Source organism: Canis lupus, chromosome 13 (assembly GCF_048164855.1).
Source record: "Canis lupus baileyi chromosome 13, mCanLup2.hap1, whole genome shotgun sequence".
Classification (NCBI taxonomy): Eukaryota; Metazoa; Chordata; class Mammalia; order Carnivora; family Canidae; genus Canis; species Canis lupus.
The window spans coordinates 45129874-45148900 of NC_132850.1; the positions used below are offsets into that span (position 1 = coordinate 45129874).

A 19027-nucleotide genomic window follows, 5' to 3' on the forward strand; every position below is an offset into this window, starting at 1 on the left:
TAATAAAGAAGCACAGGGAGCTCCTGGGTGGCTCAGTTAAATGTCAGACCTTGGCTCAGGTCATGATCCCAGGGTCTTGTAATGGGAGTCCATCACTGGGCTCACACTCAGCAGGAAATCTGTTTCACCCCCTCCCTCTGCCCCCATCCATGTGGCATGTGTACATACATACGTATAAACAAAATCTTTAAAAAGCACAAACCCAACTGTTCAGAAGGTCCTAAAACATCTGGAGGAGAAATCTGATCAGTCTGGGAAGGGGGAGGTCGTGAAAATAAAAAAACTGGTCAGCCAGCATCCTGGGAAGGAGACCTGTCCCAGGTGCTCAAAACCATAGCAACTTCCCTCCTCCTTCTCCTACGGACTCCCAAATCAGTCTCAGTTCACACTACCTCATTTCCTCCCCTCTATCCCCTTTCTCTCCATTCTCATCATGTCCACCCTTTCTCAGAACTTCACAGCTTGACAGTCTGAACTGCTTACACAAAGATTACTATAAAAAACATGGGGCGGGGGCGGGTGGCTAAGTGGCTGAGTGTCTGCCTTTGGCTCGGGTTGTGATCCCAGATCCCAGGATCAAGTCCTGTATCAGGCTCCCCACAGAGAGCCTGCTTTCTCCCTCTGTGCGTCTCTCACGAATAAATAAAATCTTAAAAAAAAATTGTGAGATTTTTCTTGATTAAAAAGTTAATGCACAGGGGGCAGCTGAGTGGCTCAGTCAGTAGGGCTTGTGACTCTTGATCCGGAGTCATGAGTCCAAGCCCCACGTGGGGGGTAGAGCTTACTTTAAAAAAAAAAAAAAAAAAAGGTGGAGGGGCAGTTAATAAACAGACTTTGTCATTTCCTTTAGAGTAAAAATCACCAAGAACATTACTACATAGAGATAACACTCTAGTGTTGCTCTTCCTGTATGTTCCATAAAATGCATGTGGATTTAACAGTCAAACCATACACACAAATCAGTTCAGCACTCCAAATTAAAAGGTAACTATGAAAAGCTCAAAAGCAATAAAATATCCAATCCTTGTCTTCAAAGAGGCTTTAAGGTAAGAGAAAAAAAATTAAAACCTCAGGAAAATGGTATTTGTGACCATAAGATGTGGGCAAAACTTATTGAAATGACAGAAATAAAAATGGAATAAGGTATGGACTTAGTGAAAAAGCCTTCAGAGGGTATCTGTCTCCAAAACTGGAGTAACATAATACTTCCTTTTTTACACTGCATGTACTGTGCACATTTTTCCATGTATTAAACACTTTTTTTTTTTTTTTTTTAAACCATGCAATTGGTCTTCCCACCTCTGGTCTCATCCACTTCCAAACCACCTCTGCACAATATTCTTCTATTCAACCAGAGAGCCAACAAGGATGCTAGGCACTATTCTTGGTTCTCAGCAGTGATATACTCACTTCCTGCATCAAAACATTTGAAAGATTTCTCCATACCAGATACTCAGGCCGCAGACATAGACTTTGGTTCAGGTCTGGAATAGACCTGATTAGGGAATCTGCATTTTTACAATCACTTCGGGAAATTCTGATGCAGACAGTTTATAGCTGACACTTGTGAGAAATGCTAGCCTAAAGCATAAGCTCCAAACTAGCAGTGAAGGCTCTTCCATGATCCATCCCACAGCCTGCCCTCTGAATTTCTTACTCTTACCTTCGCATACTCCATGCAAATTGAACTGCTTTCTGAATCTGCCTTGCTCACAATTTTCCCTTCCTAGAAGATAGATTCTCATTCAGAATCTAGTCAGACTTCAAATACCAACCCACTACCTCTTGCCTACCTAGGTAAAAATAAAACTATGAATGCCTATAAAACCTATTTAGACTTCTTATGACCACGCTTTTCACTTCTATTAGTTATTTTTCCCTACCACAGGGAAAAGTCCTGAAAACAGCACCCAAAACCCAGTTACCTCTGCATCCCCAGAGTGTCTGTCAATTCTTGGCACTCAACAAGGACTCACATTAGTTTCAGAGAATCAAAAGGAGACACCAGTTGTTAATCAAACACCCGGTTCCTATGTTATTATTCCTTTCCCTCCCTCCCTGACTCCTTAGTTTCTTCCAGCATTCCATGTGACATTTCATGATATTTGGATCTTTATAGGGAGAATATTAGTTTTGTAAGCAGAAAAAAAATAGACAAATTATTTTAATTTCATCATGACCGAGAAAAGTATGGCACAGCAGGACTGGGGGAAGTGCCATCTTTTTCCTCTCAGTGGTTTCTTCCTCCTTCTCAAGCTGCTGATGGGAAATGGAACCTCCATAAAAGAACGTGTTTTCTCAGTGGCCTAAAGAAGCAAGCAAATCCTATACCCTGTCCATTAAGCCCAATACCCATACCAATACAGTATCCTAAATATTATCACCACTGTTATTGTAGGTTTTTAATGCTACATTCAGATAACATTATGATAAAGATAGCACAAAAAAAACAAAAAAATAAAAAAATAAAAAATAAAAAAATAAAAAAAAGATAGCATGACTCTGTCCTTACTGAGGCAACATCCAGTACACAGCTCCAACCGTTTTCCAGTTAAATGCTACCCAAAATATGCAACTAAGAAATATTTATGAAAAACAGTACTTCCATACACTGTATACCTTCTAATGAACTTTAAATACATACTTCAAAATATAAAAAATAGAAATATATTACAGAACCACTGCATACCTGTGGATTTTCCAAACGTTTTAAATACTCTTCAAATGACCCTTCTATAAACTGCAAAAAAAAAAAAAAAAAGCTATCAGAAATACATCAAAACAAAAAACCTTTTCATTGTGAATTACTGAGTTCTCATGTGAACGTTGGATACAACAGTAATAGTAATATATATATTTATGTGTATACAATCTAATTATTAAAATATATAAAAATCACTAAGTAAAGATTATAAACATAGAAAAGAATTTTAAAAAGGAAACATTATCGGAAAAGATTTCCTGGACAGGACGTGGAGGTACGCAGGTACAATGTAGAGTAAAGAGGCAGTGAGCACCATACTGAGAAGACAGAAACCAACCAGCCAGCAACAACTGGACAACTTGGTGGGGAGAACAGAGTGAGAGAAGAACTCAAGTAGACACCTGTTTATAGAGGGCCCTGAGCCCAGGAAGGAATTGCAGACTGAGGGAGAAGGCAATTCAAGGTTACTGTCGGTCACATTATGAACAGAGAAATACACAAATTGCTTTAGTAATGGCCAACATGGAGAACAGAATTAAAGACAATATACTAGCTAAGGAATATTACTTTACTAATACAGACATGAATATTGTCTCATAGTTCAGTCACACTAAAAACACAGATGAGAATAATGCAAGATATTTTGAAGAACCAAAAAGATTTTTCTAACACAGCCTGCTTCATTGTTTAACATAAAAAGTTTACTCAAGCTGTTTTTTGTTAGCCATCACACTAATTTAACTGTGAAATCTCTAAAAGACATTCGTCTATAACACCAAATTCAATTTTATTTACAGTCCCAGTTAATTCAGCAAAGTGATACACTTAAAGACATGAAAGTACTCCCTCCAGTCTATAAAAATCTTTTTAACATCCAAGGATTTCTTTTGAGATTGAGATTAATCCTTTTATAGATTGTGCGCTGTCAAATTCCCAGAAAGTATCCTAAGTTTCAACACATGTTTATAATAAAACAGCCATATATTTTAAATATCCTGTCAATCAGTATTTTATAGCCATATATTTTACATATCCCACCAATCACAATTCTGTATTAGGTGATTATTTATACTCTTGGGGAAAAAAATAAACCCACGGAACCACTTAAAGTTGGAAGAGATCTAAGCAGCATTCTGACACAATATGAGACCTGCAACCAATATGAGATTCTCCTTTCTAATCAGAAAGTATCCATCTAGACTCTGACTAAACACTGTCATCAAACAAACCACACACCCCACCCTCCTTCCCATGACAGCGTTTTCCAATTTTGGCCAATAAGAATTGTTTGAGGGTACTTATTATAAATTACAAAAGGAAAGTGAAACTACTTCCCTTGGAACTTTCAACCTCTGATCAAAGGCTGTTGAGGACTAAATAAATATATGCAAAGAACTTAAATAATGCCTGGCACATAGGAAGTGCTCAACCAATGAAAGCAATTTCCATTACTATCAACAGTGTTCTACTCTCTGGGACCAATAATAATGATTAATTCACTTGTAATTTCTCTAAAATACTTAAAGAGCACTCCACCTCTCTCTACCCTTCCCCTTTAATATTACACCCCAATATTCTTATCTATCCTCCAGATAAGACATTACCAGGTTCCGTTTTGTAGAACAAGTTCTCAAATCTCCTGATTTGTGGGCAACCCTCCTTCCTAGAATATTTATTACTATCTTTCTTATAACGTGGTACCCAAATACACCCAGAATGTCACCAGTAGTAACATCTAGTTTGAATATAGGAACACCAACCCAAAATCCAAGTTAAGAACTATTTACCTGTTAAGTTTTAGAATTGAGTTATTTGCAAGGTGTCAATGTTTTTTTGGCAGTCAAAGGGGAAAAATATCCCTGAAAGTCAGATGATGTAATTGTAGGTCATAAAACCAGTAACTGGTAAATCCTATTAAGGTTTTCAATGTAAAACGAAAACAGGCCACTGTGGCATATTATTTCACAGCCTACTACATACTACTAAGAAATTACAGTAAGTTGTTAAACAACATTCTAGTACTATCAATCATTATTTACATAATTACAGTGTTCTGATGTGATTCACATTGACGAACCCTGAAAATTAAAAACCTATAAATGCCTTCTGATAAAGGCTCAGTATTAACTATGCTCAGTATATTTCTTATACTCCAAGTCTGAAATTTTTTAAATCCATAGGGGGTTATCTACCACTCACAGAAAACTATTAACCATGACCCCCCAATCCCCTGACCATGACAAAGCTCACTCTTAACATGCAAGATTCTCTCCTCTCCAAGTCATCCTTCCATCTTCCACAGCTCAGTCTCTTAACTATCAGAGCTTTCTCAATGTCTAAAGAAATGAAAATCACAATACAGCCTAAAAATACAATTGAATATAACTGGATTTAAATTCAATAAGGCAGTTATTTTTAAGTTCTTTTTTTCATAACCTGATTAAGATCTAGCCTGTGAAACTCCTACTAGACCACTTCCAAAGGTTGAAATGTAAACTCAAGACACCATTCCATGTTTAAAATTATAAATTACCGCTTCAAATTTCTCTCTGTTCTCTCGAAGATAGTGAATACAAGCCATTCTGACTTCCACATGGCGAGACTGAGAGTGCAACACCTGAAAAGGAAAAGCAACACAGCTATTACACATTTTGTTAAGAGAGGATTTAAGTTACAAGCTAGCACTTTCACACCCTACATAACCTCATAACAGATATGGGTCTCTCCCCATTTGCTGTTCAGTAATTTCTTTTTTTTTTTTTTAAAGATTTTATTTATTTATTCATGAGAGATACAGAGAGAGAGAGAGAGAGAGAGGCAAATGAAGAAGCAGGCTCCATGCAAGGAGCCTGATATGGGACTCGATCCCAGGACTCCAGATCACACCCTGGGCCGCAGGCAGGTGCTAATCCGCTGAGCCACCCAGGGATCTCCCACTGTTCAGTAATTTCTAAATCTTTATTCATTCTCACCTCTTCCTCTACCCAGAGGACATAACACACAATCAGGGTTACTCCTTAAGTCATTTTATGAAAAGCTTATTACCATTTCTCCTTTAGGTCACTCCTGTGAGGAAATCTTTGTAAACTTAACGTGCTTTTCCTCTCCTGACCAACCCTCTTATAGCTTTCCTCTTCACAAAGCAGACTAACAGAATCCCTGCTACATAGTGCTTAGCTTCATCCTATGCTTGTTGGAAAAGAGAGTAGGCAACTTCAACAGGAATCCTCTTTAGGACATTAAGTCTGTAAGAATAATCATCTGGCTCCCTGCATGGGGCCTGCTTCTCCCTCTGCCTATGTCGCTGCATCTCTCTGTGTCTCTCATGAATAAATAAAATCTTTAAAAAAAAAAAAAAAAGGCAAGCCTGGAAGAATTAGATTTTTTTCCCAATAATTTGGAATTACTTGCCTATTGTAGAAATTTAAGTCCACTAGGGGTTTCAGAAAAATTAAAGTACTCATTCTCAAATCCTTAGGTGTCAGGCTTACGCAACTCAAAACAGCCAAGTGAGCAGCACATACGATGCAAACATGTTGCTATGTGCTGTCAGCCCAATAGCCTTGAAATTTGCTCTTAGGCCCAAAAATCTTTTATTTTTAAGTAGGCTCCATGCCCAAGAGGGGGCTTGAACTCACAACCCTGAGACCAACAGCCATGTACTCTACCAACAGCCAGCCAAGAGCCCTGGCCTAAAAGCTTAAAGCACCAACTGAAATAAGCCACACTACAAAGATGATCCAATTCTCTCCTTTTGTAGCCTTTGTATTCTTGTTAAACTACTTCAACATAAGGATAACTTCTTAGCATTTTGTCTCTTAATAAAATGCTGAAGCTTTGGTTTGAAACAACCTAGTATTATCAAATGCTTCAGAACCCTTTTTGGCTAGCCTCCAACATTTTATCATGCTTAAAAGATTGAAATTATTTTCTATTAGTGAGTATCTCAAATGAAGGTGCTCTTGGTATCCCTAAAGGATCAGGGGTGGGGAGAACAAACCCTGAAACATTTAAAATAACCACGTCAAACTCCTAATAAGGCTCTTGAGAAATTATGTCAATATAAAGAGCTACAAGTCTGGGCAGCCCAGGTGGTTCAACAGTTTAGCACCGCCTTCAGCCCAGGGTGTGATCCTGGAGACCCGGGATCGAGTCCCATGTCAGACTCCTTGCATGGAGTCAGCTTCTCTTTCTGCCTGTGTCTCTCATGAATAAATAAATAAAATTTAAAAAAATAAAAATAAAATAAAATACAATAAATTTTAAAAAAAGAGAATTACAGGTCCTGGGACGCCTGTGGCTCAGGAGTTGAGCATCTGCCTTTGGCTCAGGGCATGATCCCAGGGTCCTGGGATCGAGTCCCATATTGGGCTCTTCACAGGGAGCCTGCTTCTCCCTCTGCTAAGTCTCTACCTCTCTGTCTCTGATGAATAAATAAAATCTTAAAAAAAAAAAAAAAGTTACAGGTCCAAATAAGTGATTCCTCCTCATGTGGAAGGTGAGCAGAGAATTCAGGAAAAGGGAGGCTCCTGCTGCACATTTTACAGGTCTCTATGGGTAACAGCCAAGGTTCATTTATACTTAAGAGTACTAGAGAGATGCCTGGGTGGCTCTCAGTTAAGCATCCAACTCTTGGTTTCAGCACAGGTCATGATCTTTGATCTCAGGGTCATAAAACAGAGGTCCACACTAGAGCCTGCTTGAGATTTTCCGCCCTTTCCCTCCCCTCTGCCCCTTCCCAGGCTTGTACTCTCCCCGCCCTTCCCCCTCCTTCCCCAACTTTCTCTAACATAAATAAAATCTTTATACTCACAGAACCAGAGGCACAACTGTCTGGTCAGCAAATTATGTCATTACATTAAGATACCCTAAAGATGTACTAACTAAGAGTAGCAATGAGTTTGTTTTCAGTGTTCTGGTTTACAGCTTAATCGAGTGTGTACCTACATTGCTATCTTGGAAAATATTTAAAAGCGTACTTATATATCCTAAGCTTTCAGCCCTGGAAGAAATGTCCATATATAAAAATAACCACCACAGTATTTTTGCCAATTCAACAAATGACATTTAGCAACATTTCTTCCACAGGAGCAATTTTAGACACTACTATGAATCAAGGTATTATTACTTTGAGTAAATCAGTATCGTCTGATAGGTCTTTCCTGCCATTGGCAGACAAACTGAAGATAGTCTTTAAGCCATTTACCTAGCAACAGGTGGCAGCCATAACTGAATAAAGCTTATTTTCCATCAAAAACAATGACAATCGTATCTTTTTTTTTCTCCTCTTTTAAAAGATCTTATTAGCAAACAAAATCTGAGCCTGTCTCTCAGAAGCAAAATTCTCAGCAACTTCCATAAATTGAAGGGTGCTGAAGCTTTACAAAGCCAAGCACTGCAAGGGACAGTTAAATGACAACTGTTAAAAAGTGTAACTTTGTGCAAGTTCAAGGACACTAAGAAGGCAAACGGTAAGACAAATATCTCTGCAAATTATTATAGATGTGAAAATAACCTAGAAAATGGTAGACTTTCAGATCTTAACTTGGGACAAGATAGTGATAAACACCGGGAAAGACCAAGTGACACACTGCTTTAGCAAATCCTCTAAAAGCGTCCTATTTTTAGCTCCATGGTCACAGAGCTGATTCAGGTCAGGCCTTCTGCAGGCCCAAGTCCAGAAGTGTAAAAAGGGAAGGGCCTATTTAATCAGGTAAGTTGGAGGAAAAGACTACCCCTAATTTAAGTCTCTACCCCACCTTATCTCCCAAAGACTGCCATTTAGATTCTGGCTCCTTCTTAAAAACAAAAAAATTATTTAGGTATTACTGGAAAAGCTGTCGCCAAAAAAGTAAATCCTCTGTACATATTTTTACAGAGCACACCCTTTAAGCCTGAGGTTGGTGTTACTTCCCTCCCCACCCCATGAAGGCTACACCCTTAGTCCACGTCTACTGAAGAAACAAGTTTCCCTCAAAACTCATGGTATTAAGCTTTCTAAGCTTAATATACTAAAAATCATAGTCACATAATTAGAAGGGGATGTTTTCTTATGCCTGATTTAAATCCTAGAGACAATAAAATGTGTTATCTGACATGAGGAAAGAGTCCTTAATGATACTAGTTTTTGCCCCTTTCTACTTAAAAACAGAAATCCTCCTTCAATAAGAGGTTTCTGTATAATCCAGTTTGCCAGTTATGGCACAGGATACTGATATCAGACACACTTTTCTACTTCAGTAGGAATCAGGATCTGGATAATCCAATACCAAATGAGCACCATACTTCCCTTATTTCCATTCGTTTCCACCTCCTTCCTTACCAAATTCTTGCTAGAGCTAACACTGTGTGTAAAATAAGGCCCGAATTCACTTCCACTCCTTCCTTCTGCTTCCGGAGGTGCTGAGGAGTCCAGGGAGGCTGAGGCAGAAGCAGCAGGACAGATGGAGATCCGAAAAATTCACAAATGGACAGACTGTTTATCCACTAATAGTAAAGGGTGGGGTGGGAGTGTGTGAACATACCCCACAGCACTGGAGCATCCTAAATCTCTAAAAATGAGGGCAATCTAATGAACTGAAAAACAGCTGGATTTGAGGAGTTTTACAAAGAACTGTATGACAATGCCTGCGATATAATGCAAAGCTTAAGTAGTTAAGTCAATTTTATTTGAAAAAAAGATTTTGATACCGACGTGAAAACAAGGGCCTCTGGAAAATAAATGGCTGCTCTTCAGAAAAACAAAAACAAAAACAAAAACGGAGGAGTCTGAAGATGTTAAGTAAAACATTTACTCACAAACAAATTTTGAAAAACTAGTTAGCATTCAAAATAGGGGAGAAAAACAGAATCGTAACAACTCCACGGGAGGGGAAGAGAAGAGAGGAACAGATCTTAAGCTGAAGGAAAGCAAACCGTGAAAGGTATGAAATATACACCAGGGCAGTAACGTGAAACTTTTATCCAACTATTTCAGCAGCTATTTTTCAATATAGGATGGGTTTTGGTATTGCATACCAACTACACAGTGTTATATAACACGGAAAAAAAAAAAAAAGAATCTCTAATGAAAGAAAAAAAAATCTTCCTGTTAGAAAGTCGTGTTGACCATTAGCAAGTAAAAATTCGGTCAAAAGCCTAGAGAATCCCCAACACCAAAACAGACTCTTAAGAAGTAAAGTACTTTTAGTAAACCTTGCAGAGCGTAACAAAGAGTAGCATCTACTCAAAGACAATTCTTTCAAAATATTCTATATTTTTTTAAGAAACTGCCTTTCCCAAACTGCATATTTCTCCGCTCGATTCAAGTGGACATGGACGGGCTAGCCTCCCCCACATTCCAAAGTCCAGTAGCTGAAAAAAAACAAGGCTCTGCGAGTAACGCCTGGTGCACCACCTCCTCTAGTAAACATCTGGTTTACTGGCGTGAACGCTGCGCTCATAAAACCGAGAGAAGGTGAATGCGGAACAGAGTGGAAGAATATTTCGCCAAGTGCCGGGCAATCACCAACCGTACACGCGCTCAACAGGCCTCACAGGTTGTCCTCATTACCTCTTCACCCGGAGGGGACGACACCCAGTTAATTTACGGGTTTTCAAGTTTCGATTTGCAGCTCCCAGACCCAGGGCAGCGTCCCGCTCCTGCGTTACAATGGGCCGCGGTGACGACAGCCGGGCCACGCGCTGCCCCAGACGTGGGCGGCCCGCACCGCAGCCCGCAGCCCGCCGCCCCCCCCCCCCCGCCCCTTACCTGCTCCGCCACGGCCCGGAACAGGCACGACCCGTCCTTGGCGACCAGTTTCCGATACAAGCCCAGTTTCCGCAGATAGGCGTCCATGGGCGTCGCGTCCTCGCGGGGCCCCGCGCCGCCCCGGTCCACGCCGTCGGGAGTGCCGACGGCCGCCTCCATGTTGCGGGTCCTACCGCAGGCCAGGCGCGGCGCGGGCTAGCCCCACATGGCCGCGCCGCCGGCTCCTCGACGCCCCGGCCTACGACGGGCGGCGGCTCGGGCTCGGGCTCGGGCTCGGGCTCGGGCTCGGGCTCGGCGGGCGGCGGCAGGCGGCGGCGGCCCGAGGCGGCGGGCGGCGCTCCCCGCGCGCATAGGGGAGCCCTGCCTAATGCATGGCTGTGCGCACGCGGCCGCCTCCCGGGAGACCACGCGCCCGGCGGCAACGGGAGGCAAACCAGAGAACCCCAACCCCGAGCGTGAGGAGTCGCTGCCCGGCGGCCTCGCTGCCCCGCGCAGGAACACGGCGGGGGGGCGCCGCGCCCACAAGTTTCCTCGTCCCGGCCGGGGTGAGGCGAGGAAACCCCCGCCTCCCGCGTGCGCGGGGCCGGCTCAGGGGAAGCGGGGCCTGCGTCCTTGGCGCGCTCCCCGCCCTGGGAGCCGGAGAAGCCGAAAGAGAAAAGACGCGGCCTCTCGTTTCCCCACCTCGCGGGAGGGCGCCGGAGGGGCGGGGAGCGGTGGGGGCGCCCGGCGGAGGGCAGCACCCTCGCAGCCCAGAATTTGTTTTCACTTTCGGCCGCACAACGGAGAGGACGCCGGGAGGTGTAGTCTTGCCAGCGGCAGGAAGTCGGCTTGCGGCGGGCGGGGCCGCGCGGAGCGGCCTACTCGGAGGAGGTGCCGGGAGGCGCGCGGACTACAAGTCCCTACAGCGCGGGCGCCGCCGCCGCCGCCGCCGGGAGCCGGCTGGCGCTTCCCGGGCCCCGCGTCCGCGAGCAGGCCCACGGTGTCCGCGAGCCGACACGCGGCTACCTACGCGCGCCGTCCCGCCGTCCCGCCGTCCCGCCGTCCCGCCCGCGCGGCCGCCCAGTGCGCCGCGGCGCCGCGACGAGTGCGTGCGTGGAGTTGCCAGGGACACGGGCGCGGTGGGCCGGCCCTTTGTGTCTCCCCAAACAGAGGGCGCACCTGTCGGCCCCCTCCCCCCCGCCCCTCTGGCGTCTCCATGGAGGTGGCTTTAACGGCTCAGGCAGAAAATAGAGCTAATTGGCGAGGTCCCCTGGAACCGGCACGGTGCGGGACGACGCAGGCTGGCCCCAAGCCAAGCGTGGACCGCCGGCTCCGATTAGGTATTAGGGGAACAGCTCCCGCACGCCGGCCGGACGACGCCTTTGCCGCAGACTCGGTTCACCCTGCCCTTGGAGCGGCGCGCCCCGGCGCAAAGTGAGGTCACCGGTCAGAAGAAGAAGATTTTTTCTTAAAAGATTCATCCGGTGATTAATTGCGTGATACCAGGCTGGATTTGCCACGGCTTCCGGCGGCATCTGCGGCTTCCGACCTTCTTCCTTCAAACACCTTCTGCTTCATGCAGCGTGGTTTTTGGACACCAGAATTCACTTTGCTAAAACACAACATATCTGGCGTCCTAATTTTCAAGATACACGGTTAATCATAAACTGTACTCCGGTCTTGAGGCCTTGGGGCAAGGGAGAAAGTGTAGGGAGGGTTACCATAGGTTTAGACGTGCAGTCAAGTAAACTCTGGAATGGTCGCAAGGCAAGCCCGATGGTCAGGATCCAACGCAATTACTCAAAATTCTGTTTCAGAAATTTGTTTTCAGTACTTTAGGTGCAAGCCATTAATGACGCCCGTGTTCGGTTTCCTCGGTGCTGCTGATTTTGAATTCTTAATGTTTAGTCCATGCGTAATTGTGCTGTTTTTCGAGAACACAAAGTTACTGTGACCTAAATGAATTTTTTCTTGTCCCAGTATTAAATTTTGTACATTTTGTACAAACACGGTGGAATCGCTTTTAGAAAAATCTAGTTTCAAGTCAAACCTGTTGCTTTTCTTTATTTAAAAATATCTACATTACAGGGCGCCTGAGTGGCTCTGTGGGTTAAGCATCTCCTGGGGTCATGGTCCCAAGGTCTTGAGATCAAGCCCCAAGTCAGGCTCCTTGCTGGGCAGGGGAGTGGGCTTCTCCCTCTGCCTCTCCGCCCTCCCCCCTTGTGGGCTGTCTCTCTCACTCTCCCTCTCAAATAAAATGTTTTAAATATACATTTACATTGCATATATATTTCTCATTTCATTCACAAAGAATTACCAACTTTGCCACTACCTACAACGTGGCTTATCTCTTTTTTTTTTTTTAAACAGGTTTTGCCTTTTCTTTTGTTTTTTTTTTGTTTTGTTTTTTGTTTTGTTTTGTTTTGTTTTTTTAGGTTTTGCCTTTTCATTGGCTCCCTCCCTGCTCAGTGGAGAGCCTGTTTCTTCCTCTTCTTCGGCCCCTACCCAACCCCCTCATGCTCGCTGTCAAATTAAAAAAAAAAAAAAAGAAAGGAAGGAAGGAAGGAAGGAAGGAAGGAAGGAAGGAAGGAAGGAAGGAAGGAAGGAAGGGAAAGAAAAGAAAAAAGAAGAAAAGAAAAAGAGATTTGAACATGCTTTGCCTTTTAAACCTCCAGAGAAATTCAAGTAATATCTAAACTGTAGGGCTTAAATATTGAGTTCCTAAAGTGAGTAGATTCTATGGTATTAATTTTATAAGCTTTATGATGTGCCAAAAGAAAACTAAGCCTTTTCTAATATTTATTTTAATATTCCTTCAAAAAGATTTTCTGAAGCTAAACTCATGTTCAGTATGTATTTACAGGGAATCTACAGTATATATCATGTTAAGATTGCGTTGCTCAGTATCTTGAGGCCATATTAAAACCTTATATTAAAAAAAAAAAAAACTTATATTTTGAGACGCCTGGGTGGCTCAGTGGTTGAGTATCTGCCTTCAGCTTAGGGTCCCACATCGGGCTCCCCACAGGGAGCCTGCTTCTGGGCAGCCCCGGTGCGCAGTGGTTTGGCGCTGCCTGCAACCTGGGGTGTGATCCTGGAAACCCGGGATCGAGTCCCACATCGGGCTCCCTGCGTGGAGCCTGCTTCTCCCTCTGCCTGTGTCTCTGCCTCTCTCTCTCTGTGTCTATGAATAAGTAAACAAAACTTAAAAAAAAAAAAATACTCAAATTAAAAAAAAAAAAAAGGATGCCTGCTTCTCCCTCTGCCTCTGTTTCTGCCTCTCTCTCTGTGTCTCTCATGAATAAATCTTTTTCTAAAAAAAAAAAAACTATATTTCCAGGAGCTTCACATTTGAAAATTTATCAACCTTGATTTTGTAGTTGAAATGTTCCAGGCACCTGGGTGATTCAGTCCCTGAGCATTTATTTCACTGTTGATTTCCTCTCAGGTCATGATCTCAGGGTCCTGAGGTAGAGCCCCAAATTGGGCTCTACACTCCACCGAGGTGAGAAGGGGTCCGCTTAAAATTCTTTCCCTCTGCCCCTCCCCCTATGTGCATAAGCTTTCTCTAAAATAAATCTTTAAAAAAAAAGTTCATGATTACATTGCTTTAATTATTTATTTATTTTTATTTATTTATTTTTTTTATATTTATTTTTTTTTAAGATTTTATTTATTCATGAGAGGCAGAGATATAGGCAGAGGGAGAAGCAGGCTCCATGCGAGGAGCTGGATGCGGGACTCAATCCCAGGACCCTGAGGTCACGCCCCAGCTGAAGGCGGACCCTCAACTGCTGAGCCACCCAGGCATCCCCGTTTTTTAAAAATACATTCAAATAAAAAGTTTAGCTCACTTTTCTATGCACAATAATTTCATCTTCGGTGACTGTGCTTCAGGCACATTTTTTATTTGAAAGCTTAACCATATTTTAATCTTATTTAAATGTGCTTACACACATATATATATGTATTTTTTAAGATTTTATTTATTTACTCATGAGAGACTCACAGAAAAAGTCAGAGACACAGGCAGAGGGAGAAGCAGGCTCCTCACAGGGATCCTGATGCAGACTTGATCCCTGACCTGGAATCACGACCTGAGCCAAAGGCAGACACTCAACCACTGAGCCACCCAGGTGTCCCTACACATATATTTTTTAATACAGTAATATCACCATCTCCTAAAGCCCCCAAAATTCCTTTGAATACTTTGAAAAGAAAAGGAACCTAGATACATCCTTTACCATGTCTTTATTTTCCATTACAAAAATTTAATTCACTGACAATAGTATAACCAAAATAAGAAAGTACATGATTGGGCAGCCCGGGTGGCTCAGTGGTTTAGCGCTGCCTTCAGCCCAGGGTGTGATCCTGGAGACCCCAGATTGATTCCCACATCAGGCTCCCCACATGGAGCCTGATTCTCCCTCTGCCTGTGTCTCTGCCTCTCTCTCTCTCTCTCTCTCTCTCATGAATAAATAAATAAAATCTTAAAAAAAAAGAATGTACATGATCAATTAAATAAGTATTCTAGTATAGAATCTGACATGCATATCTTTGACATTTTTAGACAAATTTATTAAATACCAATAAGCCTTTATCAGAATTCATCAAAATTCTATATTGTCTTCTAAAATTGTGGCTTGTTACCAGAAGTATTAGAATAACACATTTCCAGTGTTTTCGATATTTGACTTCTTGGCAAAATTATTCTCACTCCTGCTAAATGAGTGAAGAACAGCCTCACTCTCAACTGGCTTCTTCTGATTCCAAAATTAGAAATGAACCACCTGTTGTATCTGACCCTGGGCCTGTTTAAGGAAATCCTTTATGTATTTTGAGACCTAATCCAAGACAGACCCTCTGTACTCCAAATCCCCAAATATAGCTCACTGTTCAGACAAGGTTAAAGGATCCTATGACTTTAAACTGGACCCTAATTTACAAAACGTCATCTTCAAAGGACCTTATTAACATTAACTTCTGAAACTTTCCAAGAAACCACATCTGATTGAAAATGTTCACTCTGAGGAAGCCTTGTGTGCACAGCAAAGTGAAGAACTCTTTTTTTTTATCTTTATTTTTTTGAGTGATCACTATGTTTAATATGTGGCCCGAACTCACAACCTGAAGATCAAGAGTCACATATTTTACCAAGTGAGCCAGCTAGGCACCCCAAAAGTGAAGAACTTTTTAAAAAGACATTTTTAATCAAATAAAACCTGAAAGACGGAATGCTCCTCAGAACTGAATGAAATTAATCAAATCATCTTATGCAAATGTGTCAACTTTTTCTTGTGCACACAAAGTAAACACCTCAAGTTTGTTTGCACTGAGAAACTTTGGAATTAATAATCATACAAACCTTTGGATAGAAGTTTTTTGTTTTAAAAAATGATAGATTTTCTGGAGGGTTTTTTTTCCGATAAAAGGTGGGTACTGTGGTAGCCAGCCTCTAAGGTGGCTCCCATGATCCCTGCCTCTTGATTATTCACATTCTTGTATAATCTCCCCACCTTGTATCAAGGTTGATCCATGTGATCAATTGAATCAAGCAAAGGTGACAGCTTGTCATTTAATCCTAAATGTTAAAGAGTTTATAAGAGATGTATCATAATACATCTTCCTTGTTGCTCTGTTAGGCTCTTGCTCTGGTGGAAGCAGTTTGCCATGAGTCCTGAGCAGACTTAACAGAGAAGTTTTCTAGGTAGGGAACTAGAGCCCTTTGCCAACAGCCATCAAGTTAGCTTTGAAGTGAATTCTCCAACCCAGTCAAGCTTTCAGATAACTGCAGTCTTGGCTAAAATCTTAACTGCAACATCATGAGAAACCCTGCCCCAAAACCACTGAGCTAAACTCTGACATCTTTAATTCTGAGATTCTTAACCTCAGAAACTGTGTGAGATAACAAATGTTTGTTATATTAAGCTCCTACATTTTAGAATAATTTATTACACAGCAATCAACAAGGAATATAAATCTAATACTCCATTATTTCTCTTTACTAGGTAGACATAAAATATATTTAAATAATTCATGAAAATAATCACTAATTTAATACCCTTCATGGTTATACTAGTTCTCTAATAAACTAGCCAGTGAAGGGAATTTTTTTGATTTATAAAATTCTTTACAAAAATAGAGTAATCTAAGAATAAGCAAAATTCAAGCAGTTGAATCCTACAAAAAATTGTTTTGTTGGGAAAGACCTATTTCTTTCAGACTCTATGTGCTAGAAACTACTAACTATAGTCCATTTCTCAGTTTATTTCTCCTCAGTATTAGCTGGATGCATGATGACCACCCAGCCTTGGACCACATTTCTCAACCTACCTTGGACCTAAATGTGACCATGTGACTATTTTAGGCCAGTGATGTGAACAGAATTGATGCACTTAACTTCCAGGTCATCTCACTAAAGATGAAGCCTTTTGCCCTCTCCTGCTTTTCCTACCTCCCATAAGCTGGCTTGAAAACAGTGGAAGTTGGGGATCCTTGGGTGGCTTAGCAGTTTGGCGCCTGCCTTCCGCCCGGGTAGTAATCCTGGAGTCCTGGTATCGAATCCCCACATCGGGCTCTCTGCATGGAGCCTGCTTCTCTCTCTCTCTCTCTCTCTCTCTCTCCCCCCTCTCTGTCTCTCATGAATAAATAAATAAAATCTTTTTTTTTTTTTTAAAGAAAACAGTGGAAGTTAAGCCAGCATCGACCACAAAGAATATACCCTAAAAGATGACAGAGCAGGAGATGAAGGAACCAGGGTTTCTACTACATGCTCCATTGCCATCAAGGATTGGAACACTCACATTCAGGTCACTTTGTGAGAGAAAAATAAACTTATTTATCTGTCCTTTTTTTGCTATTCTCTTGTTATAACTACTTAGTCTATGTGTGCTAGTATATTTTTCTTTCAATATTAAATAGATAGTAATATTGGAGACCAGATAAAATGTGTAAGAATTACTTCCTGAGTTGAACAGAGCATACTTTCTTTTTTCCTGAGAAGTTCAGAAATTGTTTTTTCTGAAAATTTGGGAATCCTGAATGTTAAAGGATTTCCAAAAAAGTTTTCCATCATTTCAACCAATGACTTTATCACCAGTCTACAGTCTCTTTCAGCTGCTACATTAAAAAAATTTTTTTCCTCTGCCTTAGTATCTCTCAAGATTAATTCAAGAACTTAAAAAATTTTTTTAAAAAAGAAGGGAGAGAAGAAAGGAGGGAGGATAAATTGGCATGCCCCTGGTACCAACTGACAACTAAGTGCCAGGTGGGCAAACCTAGAAAAGGATCTTGCAAGAAGTTTGGTTAGGGATCCCAAGAGCTAGGGTTGCTGAGTCCTTTTCATCCTGCCCCCTAGGCTCCATACCAGGGAGCATCTCCCACTGGCCATTTTAGTTAACTGCACCAGGCTTTCTCTGCTTGACCGCTCTGTAAGACTAAACAAGTATATGTCATGAGACTCTTGCCCGGTCCCTATATGAATACTCAAAGGAAAGGAGAGGGAACACCCATCTGTGCTTCAAGGAATAAACTGAGTAAGTTCTAAACCACTGACCTGTAGTCCTAAAACCTTATTATCAGCATGATTGGAAGAATCAAATCATGGTTTAGTTTCTTATCATGGCTGTCACTTCCTTGTGAGGTGAACACATGGCCATTCCCAAGCTGCAAAGACTAAGCAATCTCACAGTAGACAGAAGCTTTTATGCAAGCAGGTAGGCAGAGGCCCTCATCTCTCTATATAAACTCACACATTTCCAGTCTTTTTTACCCCTCTTTCCGCTACCACCTCTCAATTCCTACTCTCACCAATGCAAACTCACAAAGTCTCATTGCAGAGAATTATCTCCAGTGGGATTATAAATTCTTTGTAGTTTTGTAGAATTAAAGATTATTTTGTATTTCCCAACTGTCTAAGAATATTTTTGCATATTTAGGTGAATATTTCAACATTTGTTACATAGTTTAATGCATTCCCAATAAATCTCTCAATGAGGAAACCATTTAGAGTGAAAATTTATAATCATGCAAATTATAGTTGAGGTCTAAATATTTGGTCAAGATTATGTGTTAGGTTGGGGCACCTGGGTGGCTCAGTGGGTTAAGTGTCTGCCTTTGGCTCAGGTCATGATCCCAGGATCCCGGGATTGAGCCCTGAGTCCCTGCTAGCAGGGAGCCTGCTTCTCCCTTTCCCTCCATCTCCTGCTCTCTCTCACTGTCTCTCTCTCTCTCTCAAACAGTAAAATCTTAAAAAAAAAAAAAAAAAAAATATATATATATATATATATAAATTAGGTTATGCATCATGTCCTTCTTTATAAAGAATTGAAGATAATCTAAATGTTCAACAATAGAAAATTGCTTACATTTTAATATGTCCATATAATTACAATAATATTGAGTTTTTAAATGATGTCTGTGTGTGTGTGTTTCCATGTGTGTCTTTATTATCACAATCACCCAGAGAACTCAAAACTACAGATCACTGAAATTGAAGGGAGAGGATGGGGATGAATGAACAAAGATTGGGCCATAAATAATTATTGTTGAAATTAGGTAATGAATACATGGGTGTTAATTATACTATTATGTCT

The 19027-nt window shown here is 41.6% G+C and overlaps 2 protein-coding genes across 11 annotated transcripts in view; one reads left to right on the forward strand and one right to left on the reverse strand.

The window, feature by feature from the left end:
* OTUD4 (OTU deubiquitinase 4) overlaps positions 1-10694 on the reverse strand; it is a 45267-nt gene extending 34573 nt beyond the window's left edge. Inside the window, exons 1-4 of one of the 9 annotated variants that reach the window (XM_072773423.1) lie at positions 10455-10694; positions 5238-5321; positions 2690-2740; positions 1664-1726 (exon numbers count right to left, since the gene is read on the reverse strand). In XM_072773423.1, the coding sequence (XP_072629524.1) occupies positions 1664-1726; positions 2690-2740; positions 5238-5321; positions 10455-10613 (357 nt within the window). In that variant the 5' untranslated portion in view covers positions 10614-10694. Of the gene's footprint in view, positions 1-1663; positions 1727-2689; positions 2741-5237; positions 5322-10215; positions 10392-10454 lie in introns of those variants that run through there. The other 8 variants (XM_072773426.1, XM_072773427.1, XM_072773428.1 and 5 more) reach the window with 8 other exon arrangements.
* LOC140603021 (uncharacterized) lies at positions 10470-16839 on the forward strand. Of its 2 annotated transcripts, none has more exons than XM_072773443.1 (2): positions 10470-11917; positions 16698-16839. In XM_072773443.1, the coding sequence occupies exon 1, from the start codon at positions 10660-10662 to the stop codon at positions 11869-11871; it is 1212 nt and encodes a 403-aa protein (XP_072629544.1). In that variant the 5' UTR covers positions 10470-10659; the 3' UTR covers positions 11872-11917; positions 16698-16839. The 2 variants fall into 2 exon arrangements, 1 of the variants encoding a protein (XP_072629544.1); XR_012006048.1 differs by lacking the exon at positions 10470-11917 and adding an exon at positions 13056-15865.
* Positions 16840-19027: the final 2188 nt, after the last annotated feature.

Coding starts and splice junctions, on each gene's coding strand:
- LOC140603021 (XM_072773443.1), top strand. CDS start 10,660: ATGGCCGCGCCGCCGGCTCCTCGACGCCCCGGCCTACGACGGGCGGCG.